This window comes from Bombus vancouverensis, chromosome 3 (genome assembly GCF_051014615.1).
Source record: "Bombus vancouverensis nearcticus chromosome 3, iyBomVanc1_principal, whole genome shotgun sequence".
NCBI lineage: Eukaryota > Metazoa > Arthropoda > Insecta > Hymenoptera > Apidae > Bombus > Bombus vancouverensis.
Window position 1 is genome coordinate 16,434,675 of NC_134913.1, and position 27,039 is coordinate 16,461,713.

General features: G+C 32.2%; 4 protein-coding genes across 12 annotated transcripts in view; 2 read left to right on the forward strand and 2 right to left on the reverse strand.

Annotated features, from left to right (window-relative positions):
* Nucleotides 1–16: 16 nt before the first annotated feature.
* Nucleotides 17–20,538, reverse strand: CLIP-190 (Cytoplasmic linker protein 190). Of its 8 annotated transcripts, XM_033328729.2 has the most exons (22): nt 20,381–20,538; nt 19,623–19,765; nt 13,900–13,968; nt 12,741–12,893; nt 12,471–12,668; nt 10,714–10,915; nt 9,613–9,832; nt 8,394–8,438; nt 7,210–7,350; nt 6,968–7,132; nt 6,362–6,382; nt 5,336–5,516; nt 4,597–5,268; nt 4,396–4,514; nt 4,019–4,331; nt 3,797–3,948; nt 2,018–3,696; nt 1,858–1,948; nt 1,747–1,777; nt 1,495–1,669; nt 1,246–1,424; nt 17–972 (listed from the first exon to the last, which is right to left on the reverse strand). In XM_033328729.2, the coding sequence occupies exons 2-22, from the start codon at nt 19,732–19,734 to the stop codon at nt 926–928; spliced, it is 4,965 nt and encodes a 1,654-aa protein (XP_033184620.2). In that variant the 5' UTR covers nt 19,735–19,765; nt 20,381–20,538; the 3' UTR covers nt 17–925. The 8 variants fall into 8 exon arrangements, with proteins under 8 accessions (XP_033184620.2, XP_033184622.2, XP_033184621.2 ...); XM_033328731.2 differs by lacking the exon at nt 13,900–13,968; XM_033328730.2 differs by lacking the exons at nt 19,623–19,765; nt 20,381–20,538 and adding an exon at nt 18,950–19,058.
* A 267-nt stretch (nt 20,539–20,805) lies between these two features.
* Nucleotides 20,806–22,942, forward strand: Myd88 (myeloid differentiation primary response protein MyD88). The gene is made up of 6 exons (XM_033328739.2): nt 20,806–21,187; nt 21,284–21,480; nt 21,576–21,671; nt 21,754–21,881; nt 21,946–22,114; nt 22,193–22,942. Exons 1-6 carry the CDS (start codon nt 21,072–21,074, stop codon nt 22,813–22,815), a joined length of 1,329 nt encoding a protein of 442 aa, XP_033184630.1. The 5' UTR covers nt 20,806–21,071; the 3' UTR covers nt 22,816–22,942.
* Nucleotides 22,860–24,822, forward strand: LOC117153887 (uncharacterized). 2 transcript variants are annotated; one of them, XM_076617413.1, is made up of 4 exons: nt 22,860–23,104; nt 23,785–23,827; nt 23,958–24,118; nt 24,244–24,822. In XM_076617413.1, exons 1-4 carry the CDS (start codon nt 22,995–22,997, stop codon nt 24,413–24,415), a joined length of 486 nt encoding a protein of 161 aa, XP_076473528.1. In that variant the 5' UTR covers nt 22,860–22,994; the 3' UTR covers nt 24,416–24,822. The 2 variants fall into 2 exon arrangements, with proteins under 2 accessions (XP_076473528.1, XP_033184278.1); XM_033328387.2 differs by lacking the exon at nt 22,860–23,104 and adding an exon at nt 23,155–23,484 and having other exon boundaries at nt 24,244–24,821.
* Nucleotides 24,804–27,039, reverse strand: part of Sarm (sterile alpha and armadillo motif) — a 138,931-nt gene continuing 136,695 nt past the window's right edge. Inside the window, 1 exon segment of the mRNA XM_033328379.2 lies at nt 24,804–26,816. Within this exon segment, the coding sequence (XP_033184270.2) occupies nt 25,829–26,816 (988 nt within the window). The 3' untranslated portion in view covers nt 24,804–25,828.

Genomic DNA, 27,039 nt, shown 5'->3' on the forward strand with positions numbered 1-27,039 from the left:
ATGCAAAATGCTAAAATCAGTCTCTTACAATTTTATTTTTTTTAACTACAAAGTTTAGTTATAATTTATTAAATGTACATTTCAAGACAAGATTCAGATTTGAGACAAGATATCAACCCTGTATTGAAGCTTAAAGTTAAAAGGCAAGACAACGGTAAGTCATAGTAGTACAATTCTGCTGAAACGAATTTTGTACAAAGATTAATGGCAAAGAAAAACATACATACGAAATAATAAATACTTATTTTCATTATATTTCAGTACAAATTTTTTTCAGAAAAATGTACTACCAATCATGTTGATATAAGTTCTGAGACATTGTGAAGAAACTCTGTGAACTAATTCTAATGGCTCGATCATTGAGTTTGTCAATTAAAGGAACTATTATTAAATGTGTGACGTTTTTTGATACTAAATAAATTATTAAATACAGTTACAGGTTGACATAAATAACTAGTATGTACATAATTACATTTGACTTTCGAACGTTTCTTGACGTTCGAAGTTTCGCATGGTATACGTTTAACTGTTCATTATATAAATAATGAACTATGCTCCCATTCTATAATATAATTCAGCAATGTATCATAAAATAACTTAGTCGTAAGTGGTAATAGAACTGGTATATGACTTTGTACTTTAACAATCACATGAAAGCGCAACGAATATACACAGAAAAACATTCTGGTGAACATATATAGACTTTCAAATCATAAATTTAACACGAGGAGCACACATTTCTCATCGAATTGTCGATGTATTTTGAATGGACACACATATTTCTATGCAGGAAGACATGCACAGAACTGTAGCATTAAATTCTTTTATATAAAAATATACTCTGCAAAAATTTTAACAGGTCTTTTCTTTTGTATCTAAGATCTTTGAGAAGCAATGAGATAGGTCAACAAATGACAACACGCCATTAAAAGGTTTCAGCATCATCGCAATCACGAGTATCATGTCCAAACACTGTAAAACAGGTAAAACAATCGTAAATGGAATTGGATAGAAATACGGAAAATTGTTAGACGGATTAGTGTGAAATATTCAGTGTATACTTAAAATAATAACGTATTAGTCTGTGTTAAGGTATTTGTCCAGTTTTTAACTAATATTTTCTAGGAATTAAAAAAGTCATTTAAAAGAATTTTAAACGCTTGCTTTTGTTCCTAGGAAAAAAAATATTATAAATGGATATGGAGAGAATTGCAATTCGCAAAGTTTTAAAGAATAAATTCTTACTTTCACAGTTTTCGCAGTACGGTCTTTCCACCGATGTTTTCTTCGGGGGCTTTACGACCTTTTCCGTATCTAGAAAGTCTTGAGCTTGTCGTGGGCAATCTTCCGTTTCGTGTAAATCAAATTGTTCACAAATATCACAGAACATACGTGGCGCAGCCATTCGTTTTTCTAATGTGGTTCTAAAATTAATTAATGAATATCATACCATTGTTATAACATAGGCTTATTTAAAAATTAAATATTACGAACTTGGTATACTCGTCAGCTTCATTGGCAGGTACTCCTATTTCAAGAACTTCAACTTTACATAGTAAAGCTTCGTTTTTACGTTGCATCTCCACTATTACAGAATTTAAGAAATCTATTTGACTTTTTGCTGTTTCATATTCCTCTTTTAACTTTATCATGTCAATATCTTTATCAACTGAAATTAATAATTTAGCTTTACAATAGAATTGAAAAATCAACAAAGAAGATTAATGAATTTTAAATAAATTTTACCCATATGTTGTTTCATATCACCTCCTGCTGCCTATAATATAAATGAAAATCTAGATATATTATATATTTATTTGTAGCAAATTTACATTAAATTGAAACTCAAGTACTTACATCGTAATTATTCTTTATGTTTTCACGAGTAAGTTTTAATTGACTCGTTGCTTCTGTCCATTTAGCAGTAATTTGTTTATTTTCTCTTTCCCTGAAATGTAAAGTCCATATAAACGTGTGAAGTATTAGAAAAGTATGAAGTTATTTTTTGTGTACCTACAAATTACTTTGTGCTTCTTTTAACTGTGCAGATTCCGTGGATACAAGGTTTAATTTTTCTACCAAATTTTGAATATTTTTCTCGGTTTCTTTTTCTTTAGTTTGTATGGTATTTGTTAACACTTCAATTTTCTTTTTCTGTTCTACAAGTAATCTTTCAAGAGATTCTTTACTATCAACTAGATTTCTATTTTCTTTAATCGCCTCACTTAGTTTACTTTGCATAAGTTTAACTTCTTCATTTTGCATCTGTTCATCCGTTTTCAATTTTTTCATTTGTGCATCTTCTAAGGCTTTAATTTGTGCTGTTAATTTATCGATTGTTACTTCTTTGTTATTCAAATCATTAACTTGTTTTTCTATCGTATCTTGAAGCGATTGTTGATGTTTTTGCAATTCAGAATTTTTCTGCATTGCAAATTCAAGCTCAGTTTGTTTAGCTTTCATTTCACATTCTAAGGTATTTTGTAATTTCATCACAGATTCTTCTTTGGAGCTTTTCAATTCTTTTATTATATGTTCTGATTCCTGAAGCATGTTATTTTTTACATCTAGTTCTTTTTGTATAGTCTCCAACTGTGATTCTAACGTTTTTATATTTTTCTCTAATTTTGATTCTACAGATTTTAGATTATTTTCTAAAGAAATTTTTGTGTCCGTGATGTTAGATATTTCCTTTTCCTTCTTTGATAGCATTTCTTGTAATTTTTTCATTTCCTCTACATTATCCGTTTGTTCCCTTTGAATAGACGCAACAGTGTCATTAAGCTTCAAAATTTGTGCTTCAGTGTGTTCAGTTTCCTTTTTCATTTGTACAAGAGCATCTTCTTTGACTTTAATCATTTCCGCAGCAACATCTAGTTTATCCCTCAGTTCTTTTACTTCACTGGACATACTATCTAACGACGTAGTAAGATTTTTGTCAGTAGCTTCTTGATTAGCTATCAAAGCTTCGTTCGTTTTCTGTAATTCTTCATATTTTTTTTGTAACTCATGCAGATTAGAATCTTTTTCTGTCATTAATGATTCTAATTTCGCACGGTTTGTTGCTTCAGCTTCGAGTTTTTCTGTCAATTCTTCAATTGTCCAACGATTGGCACTTTGATTAGCTTCTAACTTAGATTTGATCTTTTGTAAAGTCTTTGTTGTCTCTTGAGAAGTAGTTAATTCCGTCTTTATGTTATCAATCACTTTCTGAAGAGAAGACACCTCCTCTTTATGTGTATTTTTTAAAGTTTCATGTTGTTTTTGTAGATTAAGAATTTCCTCTTTGTTATTTTTTAGTTCATTTGAAAGATTCAATGATTCCTGAGTTCTTTCTTTAAGTTCTTCTTTAATGTAATCATTTTCTTTTATTTGTTTTTCAAGTTCTACATTTTCTGTTTCAAATCCTTTTATTTTGCTAGATAACTCCACGTTCAATTTCCTCTCTTTTTCCAATTCAGATTTATTATTTTCTAATTCTGAGCGTTGTTCTTGAATTAATGTATTAGCTTTGTTTAATTCTGTTTCGATATTAATCAACTTCAACTCTAATGATTTGAGCATAGTTTCATTTTTGAATGCTTTATCTTTAAATTCATCAAGTTCTTTTTCTTTTGTTCGTAAATCCTCGTTGTATTTCATAAGTTGCTCCGATGAATCAGCGGAAGTACTTATCAAATTTGCAATATCAGCTTCCTAAATATAAAACGAATAATTAAATATTTTACATCTAAAAATTAAAAATCTATATATCTGTTAAAAATCTAAATAAACTTTAAATAAAGTAACTATTTACCAATTTTTCCTTTTGAGAAGTGACTTGCGACAGTTTATTTTCTGTACCAGCAACTTGTTGATTTAATTGTTCTATATTGCTTTGAAGTCCTTGGAATTCATTCTCCAGATTTGTCTTAGTTTGTTCCGATAAAGTAAGTGCATTTTGTAAATCTGAAACATAGACAACAATAATCTTAATTTAGCGATACAATTACTGAAATTTGATATTTATATGTTTTACCTAAAGTCTTTTGTGTGAGATTTTTTATTTCTTCATCTTTATTGGCAAGAATCGACTTCAATTCAAGGACATCATTTTCTAATTTACTGAGTAATAATGATTTCTGAGATATATAAGCATTTGCTTCTTCTATACATTTTGCTTTCTCTTCAATCTGGCCCTGATAACGTTTAGTTAATTCTTCTATTTCAGCTGCAGTTGTTGAACGAAGTTCTGATAGTTCCTTTTCTTTCACTTTCAACTCTTCGCTTAATTTCTTCAATTGGACTGAGGAATTGGCCTCGGTAGCCATTAAGGAAGCGATATCATGTTCCTAAAATAGTAAAAAAAATTATATTTAGTAGTAGAACATAATATTTATAGAAAGAAGTACTTACCAACTTCTGCTTTTCCTGGACTATTTTAAAACTATCATCAGCAATTTTTTCGTACTCTTGGATTTGTTTAGAAAGCGAATAATTCTTTTCTTCCATTAACTTGAGCCTTTCGTTTAGTTCTGTAAATTAATTTAAGTAATATAAGTTAAGATTACACAGCTTTCTAGTCTAGTACTTGGACATCTTGTATTGTGAACATACCTTCCAGTTTCTTTAAAGCAACAGATAATTCTTCATCTTTTTTCTTATTTATATCAATTTGCGTGGATAGTTCAACCATCAGTTTTTCAGTCTCAGATATTTTTTGATCAAGCTTAGTAGAAACTTCTTTAATCTTCGAGTCTTTCATATTCAATTGTTCATTGAAAGACTCTGAAAGTTTGCTAATTTGCTTCATATTCTCAGTCTTAAGATTCTCCAATGCAACATTTTGTACTTCTAACTGTTTTTTTGATTGTAGTTCTAATTCTTCTGTTTTTGCTTTCAAAAGATTTTCCTTCTCTTCGACTATCTTATCATACTTTGACTTCAATAATTCCTTTTCACTTGTACTTTCCTTTTTAATATTTTCTATCGTTTCTGCAGCTTTTTGCAACTGCTCTTTCAAAGTATTTGTACTGTGTTCAAATTGCTTTTTCATATCTTCTATCAACGTATTCTTTTCCTCCAAATCTTTCGTCGCACGTTCTATTTCTGTCCGCAAACTTGTCTCTGATTCTTTATGAACCGCGCTTTCTTGTTGATTTTCTTTTAATTTTGATTGCAATTCGGTTATTTGATTTATATATTGCTCCATAAGTATTCTTTTCTCTTGCATCTCATTCTCAAGATTATTTCTACTTTCCTCCAAAATTTTATTGCGACTCTGTAAGTCTAAATCAATTCGTGATTAAAATAAATTGTACAAAATAGTGCATGATAAAATCCTTTCCCAAGGTACCTTCGAGTTGCTGCGTTTCTTGAGTAGTAGCGTTTGAGACTTCATTGCGAAGACGGGTCAGTTCTTCTTCCGTTTCGAATAATTTGATGCTATCACGTTCAAGTTGACCGACACGTTCTCTTTCTTCCAGCAACAGCTTTTCAAGATCTTTGATCTTATTTTCATTTACAGTATTTATCACCTAACCACAAACGTATTTGTTTAGTATAATAATAAATCAATTTAAACAGACATTAACTAACACAAAGTGCATTAAGATATACAATATCAATTTTCTATCCATAAAGTTGGTTTAGGCGAGAGTGCAATAAAATACAAAATATAATTTTTTTTTGTATGCTTCAACAAGTGTAAGACATATTATTTGATTTTGCAGAATAACAATATACAACCGTGTATAACATAATGGAATCGAAAATATACAAATTTAACACAGTATGATAAACAAAATATGAAATGAATAGCTAATAAATAAATAAATAGAGTACCAAATAAATAAATAAAAAAGAATTACATTGATTCTTAAATTTATCGTACGATGACTTAATTATTTACTACATATTAATAATTGATTCTTATGTAAAGCACAAATTTGGCGTGAAAAAAAGCAATACTGAAAATAGCAATTATGTTCATAGTGCACCGTAAAGCGTGTTAATCCCGCACCTTTCTAACGGATTGTACGTAACGATTAGATAAAAATCTATTCATTACATGTTACAAATTTATCTTTTTCAATCTATAATCCTTTCTTTTATCTTTTTCTTTTATATGCCCTAAGTAATTTACATACGAGCATCAAATAGTGCTAGTATAATTTCAACTCTAATATTTAATGTCAACGAAGATTGAGAATCAATTAGTTGGGGAAAGCATCGAAGAGATACTGCGACATCACATATTATTTTGACAAACTTGTGATGAAATGCTAAACGACATGACTACAGTGATGGTAAGAGAAGCAGTGCAGAAAAACAGCATCATCAACCCCTCCTCTATCCCAAATGGCTGCCATCGGATACTCACACATTGCTCACTTCTTTCTTTCTGAAAATAAACGATAAGTTTTTTACGTTAACCCATAGCCTAGAAACAAGCTTTTGTCATATACCATACGAAATCTTTCATTTTTTATTTTTGGTAAATTATCTTTTTAAACTTAAATAACTTTCCAAAGTTCTAATTATTGCTTACGAATGATTTGGGTCGGGGGGAATTTTAACACTTTATCGTTTTGAATTGAGTTACATATGTATATACTATGTATATACTAGCTTTGCCCATCACCATTTTATGTACAAGCTCCTAATACTAGGAAAAGCATGTTAATCTAGTCCCTAATTTTAATGTTCTGTAGTTCTTTGAAATTTTGCCAAGCAATTGATGTATAGTTAAACATCTCAGAACAGAAGTAGAAATTTGGCAAAACAAAGTGAAACAAGAAAAAATATAAAAACCATGAACATGTTTTTCTATTCCACCTCGTGTTTTGTCGTTCGTTTAAGCTATTTCTAAAGTTCTTCCTAAAAATGTTCACACTTACCTTACAATATATCTCATATTAAATTAATATATTTTAATATATATCGTTTTATGTCTGGAATAAAAATTGTATACAGTTAAGATGTGTACCTGAATATCATCCTTGTTAACCGATTCTTCCTCGAAACGAAACAGGAGATCTTCACACTTCCTCTTCTCTTCCTCCAATTGTAAAGCAAGTGCATTTTTCTCTTCGAGTAATTTTGAAAACGCAACCTCCGCGTCAGTAACGGTTTTTTGCATTTTCTCGCGATACTAAAATTGAAATGGCACTTTTCAATATTATCATAATATTAAACGACTAAATAAACTACGCATGATAATATTACAACCTGCTCATATTCTTTTACTACTGAAATAAGCGACTGTTCTGCCTGATCTGCTTGATTTGCGGCTTTCGTAATTCGTTCACGTTCTAAATCTCGTTCCTTCCGGAGAATCTCGATTTCCTGTTGTTTCTCCTTTAACGTTTCCTAAAAATGGTGGAGATATGTGTAAAAAAAAAAAATTGCTAATATCGTTTAAACATTTATTAGGAATGCTCTATTGAAAGGATTTCTCAATGCAGCATTACAATACATATTTAGTCAAGAAATTCATATCATAATCGCGCGAGTTTATATCATAATAACACTTTCTATGTTGATCATAACAAAAGCAAATATTTAATTATTGCCATCAAAACTGTGTGTCTATGTACTTATGCAAAGACCATGTTTATTCTATTCATAGTGTGCTCTTTATCTTGACAGATTTTTGTCACTATTCTTACGTTACTCGAGAACCGGTTTTTGATGAATACGTGAAAAGCAAAGTAAGTTTGCTCGATAAAAATGCAAACCGCATAGCGTTACACAGATACAGAATTTGCAATTTAAATATACATAATTATCGCTGTATACAACAACGAGGACATTGTGTCGCTAACGATAAATACACATCGAATACTTTATTCTCAACACGAATCTCAAAAGCGTGTAAACCGAGCAGGTTGAATTATTTATTGCACACTTGATTTGATGACGTTTAATTAAATAAATACGAGTCGCATCACAAATGGCAGCGAAATAAACGATTGGAGATAAATTTCACAATACTGGTAACTTAGAATGCTTTCGTTCAGTTTAAAAAAATAAAATAAAAAAAAAATTAATTTACTAGAAAAGTATATACTCATCCAGGTGGGAATGAGATTTTTAAGGAGATTAAAAGGAATGGACGGATGATTTTATTAATATCACATACAAGTATCAAAATACTTTTGTAAGCTACTTATTGTCTACTATAAAACTAGTGGTAACGCGCTATAATATTCTAAATTCTAAATGAATCAACATGACAAATCTTAACTTTCAAATCATACTGATTATATCTGAAATTATGCAAATACATAGTCACAATATGTTTGTTAATGTATTTCTATTATGTGGAGTGTATGAAGGATATCATCTATTATACTTCTAATTAAAGAGGGTATTGATAAGTAACCGAAATAAATGTTAGATCATAATCTCACCTGCAGGGTGATTCGTGCAGGTGTTGAGGTGCGAAAACCAGGCCGCTGGAATTATAGATGCAACAAAAAACAAAAATATATCATGCAACAGCCATACAGTTAATCCACTCAACTCCTACCTCTTATTTACTTCCTCTTCCAATAAATAAATATATATATCATTTTTCTCTCGATAAAAAAAATATATAAAGACTCTGTGAAAAGAATACTGTACGAATATATGACTTTTCTGTAAGCGTTCTATAAAGTTAAATACGCCCAAAGATTAGGAATACTGGATATCTCTTTGGATCGTAAATTAGGTTCGACTTAAACTAATCTCTAACAATCGACAATGTTATTAACAAGAACAACAGCAATGATAACAAATGTAACACACACATACAGATATATATATATATGTATCTGTGTACTGTATGTGTGTGTGTGTCTATATCAATCTAACAACATCACTATATGACTAAGAAGCTAACAACTCGCAGTTTCACTCGCAAACGCGTTTCAAAGCAGGTTTAAAGGAGGTGATGCTTTATTTATACAAACTAGCAGAAACGCGTTCATTGTACTCCTTGGAATAATCAGAGAATTATTTATTCTACAAACAAGCGTATCTAATACTTTGAATCTTAAGGTACAAATCTGGTACCAAAGCAAATACACGTTTTCCAAAATTTTAAAGCCATTGCCACCATCTGTTCGAGTTTCTTTTCGTTACCTTTGCAGGATAATCAAAGCAAAATTTTATTCCTTTCTTGTCTTTTTCTTTTTTCTTTTTTTTTTTTTTTTGCGAAGATTCAAAATTTTAGAAATACATAGAATATATAACAAAACAGCCAGATGTGTGTTCATATAGTACTGACAATTTCAATTACATATAATTACAAAATGGTGCATGATCTCAAATTTTTGAACATTAACGCGTTCGTAATACATAGACTGCGGATATTCATACAGATTCAAATTTTATTAAGAAATGGAACCTAAGCGAAAGTTTGTACTCTAGATATCGTATACGCACGTTCTGCGCATTTACGCGTTTTTAAATTTCTCAAAAATGTATAAAAATCCGCAATCATCGTCCCAAATGAGAAATCTATTCTTTCAATCCCCTGATTGTTCGAGCGGAGTGGCAAATAAATTGGACAGTCAGGAATCTGCGTTCTGCAGAGAAGATACAAGCTGCAGGCGATCTTCCTCACTCTGGCTCCATGAATCTTACCCTCGTGGCGCTAACACCAGCTTTGGTGGCTGTGCTCGCGGTGCTGACGATGCTCGACATCGAGAGCAATGACTCTCTGGAACCGGTCTTCCTCAGGGACGTGTTCAGGGCGGCGCCAGTTGGCTTGTGCACTATGCACGATGACCTTTTGCTGGACGGCGACCGGCTGACCTTGTGTGCGGGTGCGAACAGACCGTATTTAGGTCGACACTCGAAGTACCTGAATGAATGCTAAACTGATTAGCAAAGCAGAGGTAGAAAGCAGGAGCTAATTGATTTTTTATATCGTTTTTCTTAAACTTTATCCACTTTCTAAGTGACACAGAGATTTCTCTGTTGTCGTGTGATTCATTTTGTTACATAATTAATGGAACTAATGGAAATTTAGTCTGATCTTTTCTCTGATCGTTTTTCAAGAGTAAAAGAGAATACTGGTAATAAATGTCAAGGCTGTCGTCGTTATCCGTTTACATTTGTATGCAATCGAAGTTATAAATACAGCCATTGGCGTGATCGAATCGAGTTAATTAATTCGAAGTTGCAGAATCTAGGGAGAAGCTTGATCGAACAAAACGCTACACCCACGCTGCGAATACCTGTGCTCTATTATGATCTGAATTAGACATTTCTACAGCTCAAAATCTATACCGTTCTTCTGCTTTACATATCATAGATTAGATTCGCAGAGGTATTAAAAAATATATTTCGTTGAGAAGATTTATCAGAAAATAAAACAATTCAACAAAGATAAGATTTAAAAACAAAAGAAAGATGATAATAAAGAGTCCAAAGAATCTAAGAAGATAATAGAAAAGTTTCTTTTTCTTTTAAATCCAAGCACCAAAGTAATAAAATAATTTGTCTAATTTTCTTGGACAAACACGTTTTAAGTTAACAAGGGAATCGCGAGGAATGCGTAAATGTTAAATAACAAAATGAATCAGACAGATAAGAGTAAAAATGTAAAGACTGATACATATCTCTTCAGGGCATAAAAAATTGTTAAAATGGGGAAAAATCCATCACGCATTGATTAGGGAAGCGATGTTGGGCGACTGAAATTTTTGGTCCAGACTATAAATTTCGAATATCGATGCAGACCTCTTATCGTTGACGGAACCATCGTTCTTTCCAATCGGCTCATCTAGTTCCACACCGCACCATTCGCCAAGTGCAAACTCTGTGATGCCGATGTACCTGAGGACACCGGTTTTGCTGCCTTGACTGGACGATACTATTACCCTGTCACCTATCCTGAGATCCCTCTGCGACACCGTGGACGATAGACTCGTCGTTGATGCGTCTGCGTGACGAGTTACAATACGTTTCTTATAACAGATGAATTTTTTACAGTAGAAGAATACATGCATGAAACATTAAGATAATATTACGTAAAACCACTTTGTCAGAAGGTGTTTAAGATACTGGTGATTGGAATTAATCCTCAACTACAGTTAGAAACGAGACTCCTAATGAGTGTAAGGATAGATATGCTATCACGAATATTTTGAACGTAAGATGTTTTTAAAAAGATATAGAATAAATATGTGAATGTTAAAATATTTCTAATATTAGTAGTAATAACGATGAAATAAGGAACACAAATGAAAAAAGAAACTCATTAATAGTTTTACAGACAATTTAATTAAAATCTGTAAACATTGAGAATTTGATAGCGAGGAATTTTTTAAAGAAATAATATATGCGTAAGGATCGTTTAAATCTAAATCTTAGTTGAGGGTTAATCCAAAAATCCACTGTTTCTACGTTTACAATTTTTACAATTTAATCGACGATAAGAAAGTGAGGAAGCGGTATCCAAATTTATTTATTAAACAGACAAAACTCGTTGCGTGGAGAATTAACTACATAAATAATCGGACATCGAAAAACCTAGACTACGCTACGATGCATAATGGAAGAGACAGTATAGTACGTCGTTCTATTTGGGGAGATTTAAAATTTCAAGTGTTTAGGTGATAACGCTACAGAACAAGGAATATTATACAGCATGCTATGTATTAAACACAATAATAAAACAGTCTACATGGTGCAACTTTAAGCTGTACAGCGTGCAACTGGACGTTCACTCAGAAAAGCATAAACAATTTAACAGAGAATTTTGCAGAGATCATTTCCTTACCTAAACGATCCTGAAATAATCAACGATTGTCAAATAATAGGTTGTTGCATAAATTCTGTCTGATTCTTGATTTACATAAACAGGTTGCAGTCAATGTTATAATAAATATGACAATTCCATACATATACACTGTCTATCATAAATATTAGAACACCCATTCGTTACATTTGTTGAAAAATTTTAACCGATACGTATCAATGAAATAACAAACTTATAATAAAGTAACTAGAAAATAAAAGCAATAAAGAGCGTTCAATTTGTATGATGACAAATGTGGTAACAAGAAATTTTCATCATTTTCAACCACGGAAACGAATAAACAATTTTGAACTCGTTAAAATGCAACATACGATAAATTGAATGATTTTTATAAAAGATGCATCACGAAAGATCCACGTAGACCAATTTTGTGCATCGGATTTCTGCAAGATCTACTCTGGCAGATATAACTTATGCAGCAACCTAACACAACTTATATTGTACAATTTACACGATACTCTATAATGTACATCTTAAACCTACAAAATTCTCGAACAGCAAACGAACAATTCGTTTCTATTCTACGATTCTACCGAGAGGAGACGCCCAAAAGAGGAAAAAGAAAAGAAACAAATTCTTTCAGATTCTTCTTGTACGGCTCTCGTTCCAAGCGTTCTTAAACAGAAAGTTCAAGCACACTACGGACGAGGAGAATATTTCTTGCAGCGTTCCTTACTTAGAGACGGAGACATGGACTTGCTGAGGCTTCCTTTCGCGCTGTCACTTGGCGACGTAGGTGTCTTTTGTATCGGTGATGTCGCAGCGATGATATCGGTCAACGGTGCTCTGGTCAGTCTGGTCAATCGAGAGAATATTCCTCGCTTTGGTTCGCATTGGAAATACCGACTGCCAGCCACGGATCCATCGTTCTTGCCTGAAGCGTCCACTCGTTCGTTAATTTTCGTCGAAGATGATTTCCTCCTCGAGGATGACGGCTAGAGCTTACCAATAGGTTCGTCCAGTACCACTCCAGCCCAATCTCCAGGGGCAAATTGAGTTTCGCCGATATAAGCAATGGAGCCTGGTTTTGTGCCACCGACCCATACTCGATCTCCTATTATGAAGCTGTCCGTGTCCTCCGTCAGAACCACGCTGTTATCTAATCAGGGTGGAATTACATATAAGCGTGTTTAATTGCGCTGCTGAGTTGCTTTGCTTCGTTAGAGTTTTTCGTTCAAGCGCGTTTTCTTTTCTCTTTTAATTTGTTATTTCGGGGAGGAAAATAGGTTCGTTGAGCGGATTCTCTAAATCGAGTCTTTTCTTCTGCTATAATTTTTCTCGATTCGATATTTCAGTCCTTTCTTTTCGATTTATTTTAGAAAGGAAGATAAACTCGTTAAATACGAGTTCTCTTCTCTATTCTTATTTTATTTAGGGAAGGAAGGTTGACTCGTTGAATGGGATTTTTGATTCGAAATTTTGCTTTTTTTTTTTTAATAATTTTATTTTATTATTTTACAGGGGAAGATATACTCGTTGAGTGGAGTTTTTAATTCGAGCGCTTCTTTCTTTCCGTTCTTTTTAATAATATTGGCAAAGATTCCTGTCGGTGGAATATTCCTTTTTCTTTTCATTTTTACGTTAATAACGGCTATAGAGATCGTTCATTAGGCATCAGGCATACAGGCAACAAAAGCTACACAGATTCACAAGAAAAACGATGTAATTGTATGTAATCGTTATCGCGGACCGATGCGAGAATAATCGCTCATTTTCAGAAAGATTAGTCATGTCTAAAAGAATCTGAGGTCATGGGTGTGTTGATTTAAGTACTGCGAGAATCACAGTTTCTGGACGAATGCCAAGATAACAGAAATTCTATCGCAGCCGATGCAAGAATGAAGTCATACGAAATTCACTATACTTTTTGCACTGCGGTGCACTCAATTATTTCTTAGTATATTCTTCGTATTAAATACTTTAATAAATATTATAATTTATTGATAGGGAAATGCGATTGGACACAAAGTGACCAAAGAACATGACAGGGTTAATATCTTATCATGTAAATCTCTAAAAATTTAACGATTATTTTTTGCATTCACTGTAGCAAAGACATAAAAAACTAGAAGGAAAAGAAAACAGAAAAGAAACAAAGCACCTACCTGATCCTCTGCGCAGGCCAGCCTCGCTTAATCGACGGCCGTGCGTTTCCCAGAGATGATCCATCTGGTCTGTGGTCATGCAAAACAACGCAGAACAATGCAAATCAAACGAAACAAAAAGCATGCTTTCACGGGGCAAACAAGCTTCGTTTATCTTCATTTGGTCTTCAACTCCGTCGAAGAGTTGAACGCCACGAAATACGATTTTAAAAAAAGGAAAAAAAAATTATAACACTAAAGTGGACATAGTGGACGTCACATTGCGTACTGAAAGATCAAGATTCGTATCATGTGTTACGCATGATAACACAAATCGTAATACGTTTTTTTTTTAATTGCACTTTGCTGATACGTAAGACAGGAAGTTCATTTCCTATGGGCCAAGTTATTAAGCGTAAAGTTATGTAAAACAGGGATCAACGAGGCGTGTTCAAGTACAAATCGATCGATGATGATGCTGTAAAATTTTGTATTTAAGAGTTTAATGAATGCGCAAGTAAATATATTTCATATTGATAATTAGATATAATAAAAATATAGTTTGAAATAATTGGAAACATGTATCTGTGTATTCGAATTTCAGTAATTGAATATTTAGTGAATACTGAATAAATTGATCAACAGGAAACAAATTTAACAAATTTTAATTACAATTTCAATTACGTACAATTTGGATATATCGAGTACTCGAATATTATCCTTTCGCTATTCAATCGTATATCGTAGGTTCCTATAGTATTTCTACTTTGCTATTTTAACTTCGTTTTGATACTTGAGAATTTTTAAAATATTCATTCATTTTTTGGGCAATTTCATTCTATTTATTTCAATATAAATTATTTAATCATTGGAAGAAGATGGAATGAAAGACAAAATATGTATCGTAGCTGTCTCGACAATAATTTAATTACAACGTAGGTCGAGCGTGTTATCTCGTAGCTTACGATCTCTACTAGTAAAAAACTAGAGAAAAATGTCGCGATTCGCGATTTGATTAACTATTCATGAGCGATCTGTGGGCGAGCCGGTGGTAGTAGGTCGGTCGCGTGGGTAGAAGCCTCTGTTCTACGAGATCAATTCGCGATTAGAGCGAAACTATCGAACATTGGATCATGCATGCACGATACGGTTAAAGATAATTCTCCGTATGAGATTTTTCGGACATAATACTTGCAATGTACGAAGATTGTACAATCTTCTATATGATAAGAAAAATGAATATAAATAGGATGAATTTTAGAATTAAGAAAATGAATAAATAAATAGTAAAATAAGCTAAAAGAAACGATAAAGTAAGATTTCTAGAAATCCTTTCCAAATTTCTCCATTGCAATCAATTTGTGAAAAGTATAGAATTTAAAATAATATAAATTAAAATAATATAAAATAATATAAATAATTCATATTCAATAGTAAAGGAAACCTATATAGTGATAATTGTTACAATATTATATTGCAAGATAATTAGAATTATTGCGTTGCAATAGTAACTAACCGATTTGTAACAATATTGTAAGATAATCGTACAAGATATATCGTAAGATAATTAGAATTACTGTATTACAATGATAACTAACCCAAGATGAATACCAACCCCAAACTACTGAAGTATAAATCGGTTAAATAATTTAAAAATCGACCATAAAAGATTACGACGCAGTTCTACTTTCCAAATACATACTATATAAAGATCGATGCATCATTATCTAACGCTTCGAATCGTCACACGTGAGTCATTCAGAAAAAAAGTACAGAGAAGAAACCATGCAAGTCGGATGACCAATTAAGTTCAGGTAAATCCTACATATAATGAAATGGCTATATAAAGCAGTAGTCTTATTTTAATTTACTTCTAGTGACAAATATAGTGAACAAGATGCTATCAAAATAAACTTTGTATAGTATCCAGCACTTTGACCGGCTGACACGTGCTATGCTTTGTGATCAGATCCGTACAAATAGTCATACGATCCAAGATATTTCGGTTCCGTACGGATGTAAGTAGACGATCCATATGTAAACAAGGTTAATAGTAGTACCGATTCGATTACTATTAAGGTCAGGTGGCAATTCGTTCCTGGAATCTAATCTAATGAACATCCCGCGTAACGCGATCTTCACAATCTCTGTGACCGATTCGATTTTCAATCACGCTCAACCAGTCACTCGCTGATGCATCCAATTTTTCTTGCGTACATACTCTGTTGAATAATATTGAACGATGTATTCGTTGTAGAGTTTGAAGTTGCGGTTGGAAGCTTTGAAAAAGTTGCATTTTTCTGGAAATTTGAATTTTAGATCATGATTGATTTGTTAGAGACGAATTCTAATGAAAATTGTGAAAGGTCGTAAAAAAGTTTTTCAATATTTTCAGAAGTTTAAATATCGCGAAAATGAAATGTATGCGCTACGGTTCCTCTTTAAGAAACTCTATGCTAGATATTCTAGAAATTCCACTTTTAGATATCTTGGAAATGAATTCTAATGGAAATTGGAAATTCATATAAACAGATTTTTCCGTAATTTGACAAGTTTAAATATTATGAAAATGCAACCTAAAATTTGTAGCTCCTATTCGAAAGAATAGATAATAATGTATACGGTTGAAAATCCTTCTAACATTATTATGGAAGATTATAGAATAGACAATTTTTACGCAAACCCTCCTATCTTACATATAAAACGCAAATGCTTTGCATTTAAAGAAAAGAAACTTGGTCCCAACCCAAGAAGGTGTACCTAAACTTTAAGTATAATGAAATTATTTAAGAGAGTATCGGTAATGCATGCAAGAAATTATGTTCTACGTCCGATTAACGAGTGATGTGTATCCATTAAAGGAGATAATGAATGCGATTCATCGTGTTGTGTTACTGGCGCCAACAAGCTGGTGGATGAAATTCGTGAATTGATCTCAAAACCGGTTGCCACTGCCGGTGTGAATATCAAAGAGGCCTAAAACAAGTAACATCTTCGGTCTCGTCCACCATATTTAGTCGATGGTGGCACACGGTGTTATTGGACATCATGAAACCGTGATTACGTCAGAACGAAAGATTGTCACTTTAAAAAACCAAGCATGACCTATGAAGGAATGCTAATGGGACGTGGAGAAAAAAAACACATGTAAACATTTGTATGACGTGTTTGCAACGTTGGTATCACGCATGCGATAACTACTCGACCAAAGAATTTTATGAATATTGGTCACCGTGAACCACAAGTAAAAAGAAACATTAGGTATAAGACACAGGTAATGATCTGAATGATTCACATTGAAGATAATTAATAGCAATGGGGATAAATTGTTGATGTAATAATACATGAAACATCAACTGTTAACCTTTGCCATACTAATATCTGCAATAAATTGTGAGAGAATGAGCGGATGATAAAAGATAACTCGAGGTCTTAACTGGCGGCCTTTCGATCGTTAAAGGGTTAATACATAGAAAACACCGATTTTTCTCCTATTCAAATTAACAAGGCTACTTTCAGTTCTTTAGGTTTCCGGTAAAGGGGAGTCATCCATACTACGACATTCTCAGCTTTTTAAATTCTAACAATAGAATATTCCAAATTTGTTCAAACCCTGAATGAACTGTCCTCTATCTCAATCACCATACGTTATTATCATGCTCTCTTAGGTAACTCCAATAAAAATATACAATTCGAAGGACACCAAAGTGCGCTCAATCTTGTTTTCCTCCTCCTTTATTAACAAAGAATCTCTTTAATGATGAATATCAGATACCAGGAAATCAGATCTACGTCTACGTTTCGATGCCAATTTGCAAATTCACATTGTTACCTTGAGCTTTTCTATCGCGTTGCGAAACTCGAGCCGAAGCGGCGCTACGCGCACGACCGATCATAGCTGCAAGGTGGACGCCGTGAAAATCCCTGCCCGAAATGGAAAGCGTGGCGAGCACGTGGGAGGAAAGACGAAACGTACGGTTGGAAATTGAGCGTACAATAAACACACGCGAATTGCATAACGCAATGTGCGTCATGCGACGATGATTGCACCGACTGCACGCGTTGCGAGTCCCTTCCTAGCTGCGGTACAACCGAGCCACTGGATGAACCAATAAGGCAAGATAGCTGCCCTCGATGCGAGACCAGGCGCTTTTGTACGAGGCTAGCGTCTCTTTCCGCCCCGCCCGCCCGTGAATAATCGAACAGACTATCTGGATCTTGCCGCTTGTGCGACTATTCTAGAACAACATCAAGGTTTAGTCTTTGATCATCAATGGATACCCTTGTAAGAAAGGTTTTGAGGCTGAAGTGACTGGTGCTTCAGAGGTCTTTAGGGGTTGTAAAGGTGGTGATGATATTTGAGCTGAAGCGATACTCAGAGAAGCCAAGGGATGATCAGGATTCTTGAGGAAATCACTTGATAATATAGAGCTTAATATGAGAGAGAGAGAGAGAGAGAAAATCTGAGAGTTCTAACGCTGATCTGTAGGTATATAATGATATATGCGATGCACTTCTGTGAAATAAGAGATATGTATGATATTTGGTAATTTGGTTGACGAGTCAAACATGTATATTATCTAACAGTTTGAAATGAGAATTTAAGGCTGAGACATTTGGTGATTTAAAATGGAAAATACTCACAGAAATAAAGATTTTGCATCTCAATATAGTTAATTGACTGATTCAAACATTACTTTGAAATAACTGAGAGTAGAGCTATAAAGTAAAGTAAGAATACGTCTGAAATATTCTCTACAACTTTCAAAAACAAATAAGTTTCTGAAATGAATGGAGAACAGCGAATAAAGGCTTGATTAAAATCAACCCTAACAAATACTGACAGAGAATCTCATAAAAATATCCATTAAAAATTTAAAGAAAAAGTCCATCAAACACGACCGAATTAATTGAAAAAAGCAAATTAATTAATGATCTATCGTTTAATTAGTAACGTTAAAATCAAGTAGAATTCACTTTACCATTCCAACTGATCTCTTCGATGAAACAAAGTGTTGACGGTACTCGATAACGATCTTAGTATTTGTTAGTGAGAAATCGCTATATTTACCAGATCGCTCGGACGAGATGTGTTGCGTTGAGAGGTGGAAGAACGACTCGCGAGAAGTTCGAGAAGTCGGACTTGTAAAAGCATTCGTTCACGCATGTCTCAGGGTCTCGTGGGCGTACTCGTTTATGCGGCGTGGGGAATTAACGGAGCCCTTTATTTGTATCGTTTCCTCGACTAATATACACATGTGCTGAGTAGGAATCACATTCGACGATTCGTTATTCATATTAATTCAAGTCGATTTTATAATTGTTGCCATTATAGACTATAAATACAAATGTTTACATCGACTTTTCTACTTACTCTATTTATAAAGAACATTATGAACATAAAATAAGAGAATAAACGATATTTGTATTTTAAATGATACAACAAGTCATATAATAATATGATCATGAGAAGTTTAAGGAGATTTCTATGATTAGATACTATCTCCAGGTGATATTATGTTATCAAGTGAATTTCTAGAACCTATTTATACATTATGTATACAATTAAAATATGATGCTTCTTGAAATATTTAAAAATTTTCTTCGAATTAAGTAATGTTTTACATGTAAGAGACAAGGTATATTGGACACTGAAGCTAATAAAATATTGGATAAAATCATATAATCTTTCCAAAACATGCATATACAGTGTGATATAATAAATAAATTTACAGAAGACTCACTCATTGATGGTCTTGGAGGTGATGGCGGAACAGCTGGTCTTGGTGGTAAATTGCTACATGGTCGACCAATTTTTGAGGGTGGTTTTATTCCTGATGGTTTTGGATCAGTCATCTTTTATGTATACACTCACTGTTATATAACACTGAAACATGCAAATGAAGGGTTAATAAAATTGAAGGAAAAGTACAACATACATAAAAAAATAAAAATTCTAAAATATAGATATACATTGCTACATTTTAATAGAATATTAGTAGAGTAACAGTAATATATAAATATTATGGTATACAAAATATCAATGGTAAAATTTTATACGAATTACAGGATTCAATACTATATATAACAAAATAATTTTAATTATAAATATAAAAATAATCTTAAATCGTCTTAATTGCCTTTCAATTCTTTATTTATATTTAGTTTTACATTGATTTTCCGAAAGAAAATACATTCGTATCGCACTCAAAATTCAAAAATCATAATCGAGAAGTCATTAAAGTACGTTGAAGTCGAAATCAAAAACTTGAATTGCGCACGCACTTAAGTAAAATACGTAATAATTATGACAAATGTTTGACACTTGTTAAAAAGCATAAAAATACGATCTATTACCTTCACATATAAAAATAAAACATGTTAAAATATGAATTTCATTTGAAAACGGATATTATGACGTTAAAAAAATGTCAAACGGAAAGTTAACCTCATTGAGATGAAAGTTCATTGTTTAAGAAGAAAAGAAGAACAGACATCATACCTTATTTAAATATGACGTGATGTTTTTGGGCACAATCAATTAACATATTTTACAAGCAACAATTAAAACATCACTATGTTCACGAACAAGCACCGCGAAATATTCGCACAAATTCACACGGCGGTCAACGGAAAAGTGACAATTATTGGCGACAGAAGCGCTGTCACGGTCTGCTGGCGAATTAATTTTTAACTTTCTGTCAATATTCCTTGTATTTAAATGTAATTATTTATATCGATAAATCTCTCTCGCACACTGTCCGATCTTTTTTACATATTTAACATATATTTTATAACCTTTCTTATAAATGTTTTTTACGATTGATTATCATCTTTATTTACTACCTTTCTCTATTTGCAAACAACAACGTTTTCAAGTTTCATTACTGTATTATTACTGTTTCCGTTTTTCATAAAGCAATGAAGAAATAAATTCAATATATTTTTATATTAAATAAAGATTTGAATATTAATTTAAAACTTTCGATATAATAACCAAATTTTTGTAAAATTAATATGACAAAATGTCTGATATTTAAATAAATTTCTTTGATTTTATCAAACGTCAAACTTCAATTGGTCATTGAAGAGTCACATTTCAGGGTACAATCGCATAAACAGGTTTGAGACACTTTCGCGGATTCTTAGAAATCAGTTTTGAGGTTAGGTTAACATAACCTAACACACAAAAAATGACGGTTGAATTATCAGCAGTACCACTTGTTTCTTTATCCGCCCAAAGTAAATGTGTTATTTCATCATTATTAAATCCTCTGAAAATTTTGCCTTCTGAAAATGGATTACCAAGGTAATTCAGATTTTGTTAATCTGATAAACTCCTTTTCAAAGTTTCAGTTTTTCTGTGTTAACTCTTAATAGTTAATAATTTTTATCAATTTCCCAGAGATTGGAGAGGCCTCGCGCACGTTTGCAAATTAAGTGGAGAAATAATACCATTATTGACGTCGCATCCAGATCCAACTGCATATATTTTAACAGCTTGGCAACAGCAAGAAAAAGATATTACGCTGAAGGATTTACAGACTGTGCTGGAAGAAATTGAACGATGGGATATCTTAGACGATACATCAAAACTTTTTGGTTTGTACTAATTATAATATGTAATTATATTTTGTTACATATGCATTTGGCTGTAAATCTAAATTTTTCTTCTTCCTATCATATTAATATTACAGAGAAAGATGGTGAAAGATACCTAGAACAATTGCAAAGGTCTCAGACATCAGCTGAAGTAATTTCAAATGACATTGATGAAAAAGTTCTTACTGTAGGCAAGTAATATAAAGTATAATGTGATATAATTAGGCAAAGTAATCAAAAGTTACTAGACACATATATATTATTTTTTAACAGATGATATTCATAGACTAAGACAAGGATTAGAAAATCAATATTATGATGCTTTCTTATTGTATGCTGCTGAAGATGTTAATTGGGCCACTGAAATGTTGGAAAAATTGGAAAATAAATATAACTTGAAGGTAAAGAGATAAAACTAATATTGTGTATGAAAAAATAATAAAATATAAATAAAATGTCTTTCAGCTTTGTGTAAAAGATCGTGATTTAATTGCTGGAGTTACATTCGAACATGAAGCCATAATGACTTTGATATCAGAACGCTGTAATAGACTAATTGTTCTAATATCAAACAATTTTTTAAAAAGCCCAGCAAACAAATTCTTTTTGAGCTATGCTCAAGCATTAGGCATTGGTAAGTTTTGATATCAATTCATTAAATGATGTAGATTGTATGATTTGAATCTCATATTATACTATTTATTCTAATCAGATAAACGACAAAGGAAAGTTATACCATGTTTGTATGAAAAATGCAAATTGCCACCACAGCTACAATATATGTTTGTATTAGATTATAACAGAGTGGGTTTGTATGACTTCTGGGGAAAATTAAGAGACTCTATACAGGTTGTAAATAAAGTAGAAGAAAATACCAGTATTGTCCCTGTGAAAGATTTCAGCAACTTTGATGCGACTAATGAAAGTGAAAACGATAAAGAAAGTACAAAAGAATCTTTTGAAGTACAAAAACCTCGTTTACAAAATAATAAAGAAATGCTTAATATAAAAGAGAATGCAAACATTCCTGAATTTGACAGTGTTCATAAGTTGAAAGATAATGATAATTCGAAAGATAATGATAATTCGAAAGATAATGATAATTCGAAAGATAATTTTTTACAATGGACAAAAAAGAATTTTTTACAGTGGTCCAAAAAAGAAAATAATAGAAAGGAGTATGTACCAATCTCAGAGACTGTTAGTTTACCATCTATCAGGAATCTGGATACATTGAGCACATCAACAGAGTCAATAGAAAAAAAGAATAAAACAAAGTTTATAAATAAATATGTAAAAAGGGTACAGTTAAAAAAGATACTTGTCAAATCATAAAAGAGTATATTTTATTAATGTATTTCTGTTTAATATGTGAAAAACAAAATATATGTAGTTATATTATATTTAATAATAATGAAGTATATTCTTGTTAAGTCTTTAATAAAATATTTTTTATGTAAAATTGAATATTTTCATTCGCCAATATATCGATTTATCTTAACGTATATTTATGTATGTATGTATGTATAGATATAGATACTATACTATCAGAGTACCTGTTGCATATCCACGTGCTTGAAAATAGCTATCTTTTGCCTGCATGTGTAACTCCGTATCTAAGTAGGTAAGTTGCTGTGTTCATGTTATTATTAACACATAAATTAGTCACATAAAAATATGCATACATTGTTTTAGTCGAGTCTTTGTTCTATGGTAATCGTGAGAGAAAGTTAGAAATAGATTGGATTGGTTTACTACTACAGTAGTCATCTAACCATAAATGTCCACTGTCTCAAGTAGTAGAATTCCCGCCAAGCTTTTCACATTTTGGCGCCATTAAGTGAAATTGTTTTTAATTGTGCTTTTATGTTTTTTTATGACTTAATGTTTCATTTAAGTAAAGTGCAAACAGTCTAATATAGTAAAAAGTATTTAAAACATACGTACATCATAATTTAAGTAAAGTCAAATATTAAAAATGGTACGCCGAAAAGCTGATGCAAGGTTAGTCACAGATATATTGTGTAATTAATATTAGAAACTTCATATAGTGAAATATATTAGATAATGACGATTTTTAATGAAACTTGGACATCTGAAACCCGTTTATGATAGTCTTTATGGATTTAATTGTCGAAAAAATTATTGTAAAAAAAGTCCCTAAACTGTTTCATTTGAACCTGTCATTTTCAAATGCGTGAGATTCATGTGATGTATACATTACTATAAGCAATATTTTTATGTGAAATATTAACACTTTATGTTAAAATTATATCATTATAAAATTTAGTGTTATTGTTTTAGATCAATTGACAGTTCGCGAACAGCACGCAGTGATAAATCTAGGGTAAGAATATTTTGAGAAAAACAGTTTCTAATCACACCATGGCTTTATAAATTTAATGTTATTTAAAAATCTTTCTAAATAAATAAATAAGTATAGAACGTTATTATTAATTATTACATACTTTTCTTAGACTGACGTTGTAGTGGACAGACGCAAAATTCAAAAGGCACACATTTTGAAAGAAATTCGATATTTTAGAAAAAGTGTAAAATTGCTTATACCAAAACTACCTTTTGCTCGTATAGTTAAAGAAATTATGACAGATTTATTTCCTAGAAGTGATGTAAGAAGGTAAAGTTTATTTATTAATAATATAATATAATATAATATATATATATTTAAAATAATATATAAATATTTGAATTTTTAAAGTAAATCAAAGATCTCATATTATAAATTTTATAATTTGTACATAGAGTACAAGAATCTGCACTTGAAGCACTGCAAGAAGCTACTGAAGCATATCTAGTTCAATTCTTTGAAGATTGTGTATTATTGTCACAGCATGGAAAGCGTGTGACTCTTCAAATTCAAGATATGATTTTAATGAGACGACTCAGAGGAAGAGATGATATTATAAATAAATGAAGTGATTTCGCTATTAGGCTTGATAATTTTATTGTATATTTATAATATATTTTGTATATTTGTATATTTAATAGTACCTGATATAAATATTTTAAATATTCTACTAATTTTATTAAGGATACGAATTGTTTCATGCTATGAAGGCTACAGCATTGTTTTTACCTTTTATGAATTGTTTTATTGTGTGTTTAATAATTTGCATATATACCATTTGATAATACTAATTAATAAAAAAGGAAAAATAATATTGACTGTTATATATTATGATTATGTATTAAAATTGGAATATTCTTGACAAATTCACTGTGTTCTTATCTGGCATAGTATTTAGTATAATGTCCATGACACTAAGAATTGTGGAGTGTTTGATAACAAATTAAACTTGTAATGATTTGTTCAATAAAATTTATTTTATGGGAAACAAACTTTTGATAAAATTCTTACGTTTACTTTACGAAACTTTGGTAAAATATACATTTCTTGATTCTTCGGCAGGATCTTAGAATAGTACATATCGAAGCTTCGTAAGGTTCACTTCGTACGGATTTTGTTCGAATTTTCTTCATATGTAACGTAACATCAGTTAAATGTGATACAGTAAAAACGATTATTAAACAATAAAATATAGCGTAACCGGTTGTTACGATAAAATTTCTTTTATTATTTCGTACGGGTTAGCTGCCATCACTCGCAACATCTGTCACAAATGGAACATTATATTACGATATCCTAAAAAAACCGACTAAAAAATAGTATTACAAATAACAATGCTACCTATCTACGCGTCTATAACATATGTATATCTATAATACAATTTGATAAGGAAATATAAAAGTCACCTGGAAATAAACAGGCTACTCTTTTGTGTTTCTGTATATCTGAGAAAAATCTCGCATCTCGTAATTCTGAATTTCTAAAAAGACACTTTGTAATAGGCACAACATTAATTACATGTTTATGTTGCCTGTCATTGTTCAGAAGCGAAGCTACGACAACTCGCAACTTTACCATGGCGATGCTTTATGACCATTTCTTTATTCGCTATACATTTTTTAAGTATCGTGTACACTCATGGCTAGTAATAATCTGACTTTCGAAAGATTTTACATAATTTTTTTCTTCTTTTCCTTCTTTTTCTCGATCATCTTAAATATGTACATTCATTACACGATACATCATTGTGTGATAGGGAAAGGAAATACTGTTTATCGAGGCGAGTCTGTACATCTCGAAAACAACTTCTAATATAGAATAGGAAAACAGTTTGAAAGACGAGCGAATATATACGATATTTGGTTGCGAAACATCGCGTAGCTGGAATCACCAAGCTCGATCAACAATACGTTTATATACTACAATTAATCATCGTAAAATTAAATAACAAGTCTTTGTATCGTCGTAATCTGACAAAAGTCATTTCCTCATAAAAGATCGCACTTTGTTCACGCATTTATCCATAAAGTTCTTTTTTCGTTTCGGCTCGGCTCCTGTTGGAAGCGAGAGCAACGAGCCCTGTTCCCGTGATTTAGACTTGTATTCGTTTGACGAAATGCTTCCGTCAGAGTCTAGCCCCGCACCACAGCTTTTCGCTTTGAGCAGTGTCGATTTATCGCTTCCCGTTACGACCAATCGTTCCTTCAATTCTGTGTTACTATCACAAGGATCAACGTTCTCTGAACTAGCCTGGGAGTCCTTTTCGTCTTCCATGCTCGAAGTCACAGACGACAACGCTGTATCTACACTCACGAATCGATTCGGTTTCGGTGGTCGTGTTGGTAAATTTTGTTCCCCTTTGTCGTTGTTCTCCTCGAAATTTGACGATTTTTGCAACTCTTTTTCCTCTACAATATTAACCGATTCCGATTTTATTTCTGCAGCTGTTTTTAATCGCTGTCTAGGAATTGGTATTGGACTTTGATTTCCACTCAACTTTGTTTTCCGATCATTAGACTTGTGAGAATGAAGATTAACAGTTGGCCCTCTATCTATATTGTTTTGTGCCCCTTCTGGTACAATTTGAAAAAGATTGTTTTCTACTTTAGTATCAGAAAGTCTGTCTAAAACCTCCAGGGATATTCGGGAGTCAATTTCGTTCTCGTTGCCTGGCTTCGATGATTCTGCAGTCTTCTTTTCTGGCACTATATCTTCATCTAACAAACCATCCAAGCTTCTGGACCTTGGTCTCGCCTGTGCTTCTGGTTCTCTAACAGGAGAAACCGATTTCTTCTCATCTTGATCTAACAGTTCCAGCGAACGAGATCTGGTGGACGGAGAAGGGGGATGTCGTGGAGGTCTTCGTGGTACTGGACTTCCTCCAGGCTGCGTATGGGTGAACTTCAATCGCGGAGACGTAGGCGGTAAACCCATTAACCAACGGGACGGACTTGACGATTTTCTAAGCCTGCAATGAGAGTAGAAATAGTAGTGGATTCTAATTGTGTGGACTAGTAAATAAGCACAATTATTTTGATACAGTCACAAGTACAACAATCATGCAGCTCTATAGTTTTATTATTTTAAGGCACAAGATTGACATATATGAAATATTGCTTCGTTCTTCGATTATACACATATCATTGGTTCATCTTACAATGGTTTCTTTAATTATTATTATATATTTAAAT

What these genes read in the sequence shown, in the direction of transcription:
- CLIP-190 (XM_033328725.2), bottom strand. Translation starts at nt 17,912, where the DNA reads ATGACGCACATTGCGTTATGCAATTCGCGTGTGTTTATTGTACGCTCA. An exon ending in GGTTCCGTCAACGATAAGAG is followed by an intron (nt 9,833 to 10,713) that starts GTCTGCATCGAT and finishes GCATTCATTCAG; the next exon opens with GTACTTCGAGTGTCGACCTA. An exon ending in TAGTAAAAGAATATGAGCAG is followed by an intron (nt 7,133 to 7,209) that starts GTTGTAATATTA and finishes TTTCAATTTTAG; the next exon opens with TATCGCGAGAAAATGCAAAA.
- Myd88 (XM_033328739.2), top strand. Translation starts at nt 21,072, where the DNA reads ATGACGGTTGAATTATCAGCAGTACCACTTGTTTCTTTATCCGCCCAA. An exon ending in CGATACATCAAAACTTTTTG is followed by an intron (nt 21,481 to 21,575) that starts GTTTGTACTAAT and finishes TTAATATTACAG; the next exon opens with AGAAAGATGGTGAAAGATAC. An exon ending in TGCTCAAGCATTAGGCATTG is followed by an intron (nt 22,115 to 22,192) that starts GTAAGTTTTGAT and finishes TATTCTAATCAG; the next exon opens with ATAAACGACAAAGGAAAGTT.
- LOC117153887 (XM_076617413.1), top strand. Translation starts at nt 22,995, where the DNA reads ATGTATGTATGTATAGATATAGATACTATACTATCAGAGTACCTGTTG. An exon ending in GTAACTCCGTATCTAAGTAG is followed by an intron (nt 23,105 to 23,784) that starts GTAAGTTGCTGT and finishes TTATTGTTTTAG; the next exon opens with ATCAATTGACAGTTCGCGAA. An exon ending in CACGCAGTGATAAATCTAGG is followed by an intron (nt 23,828 to 23,957) that starts GTAAGAATATTT and finishes TACTTTTCTTAG; the next exon opens with ACTGACGTTGTAGTGGACAG.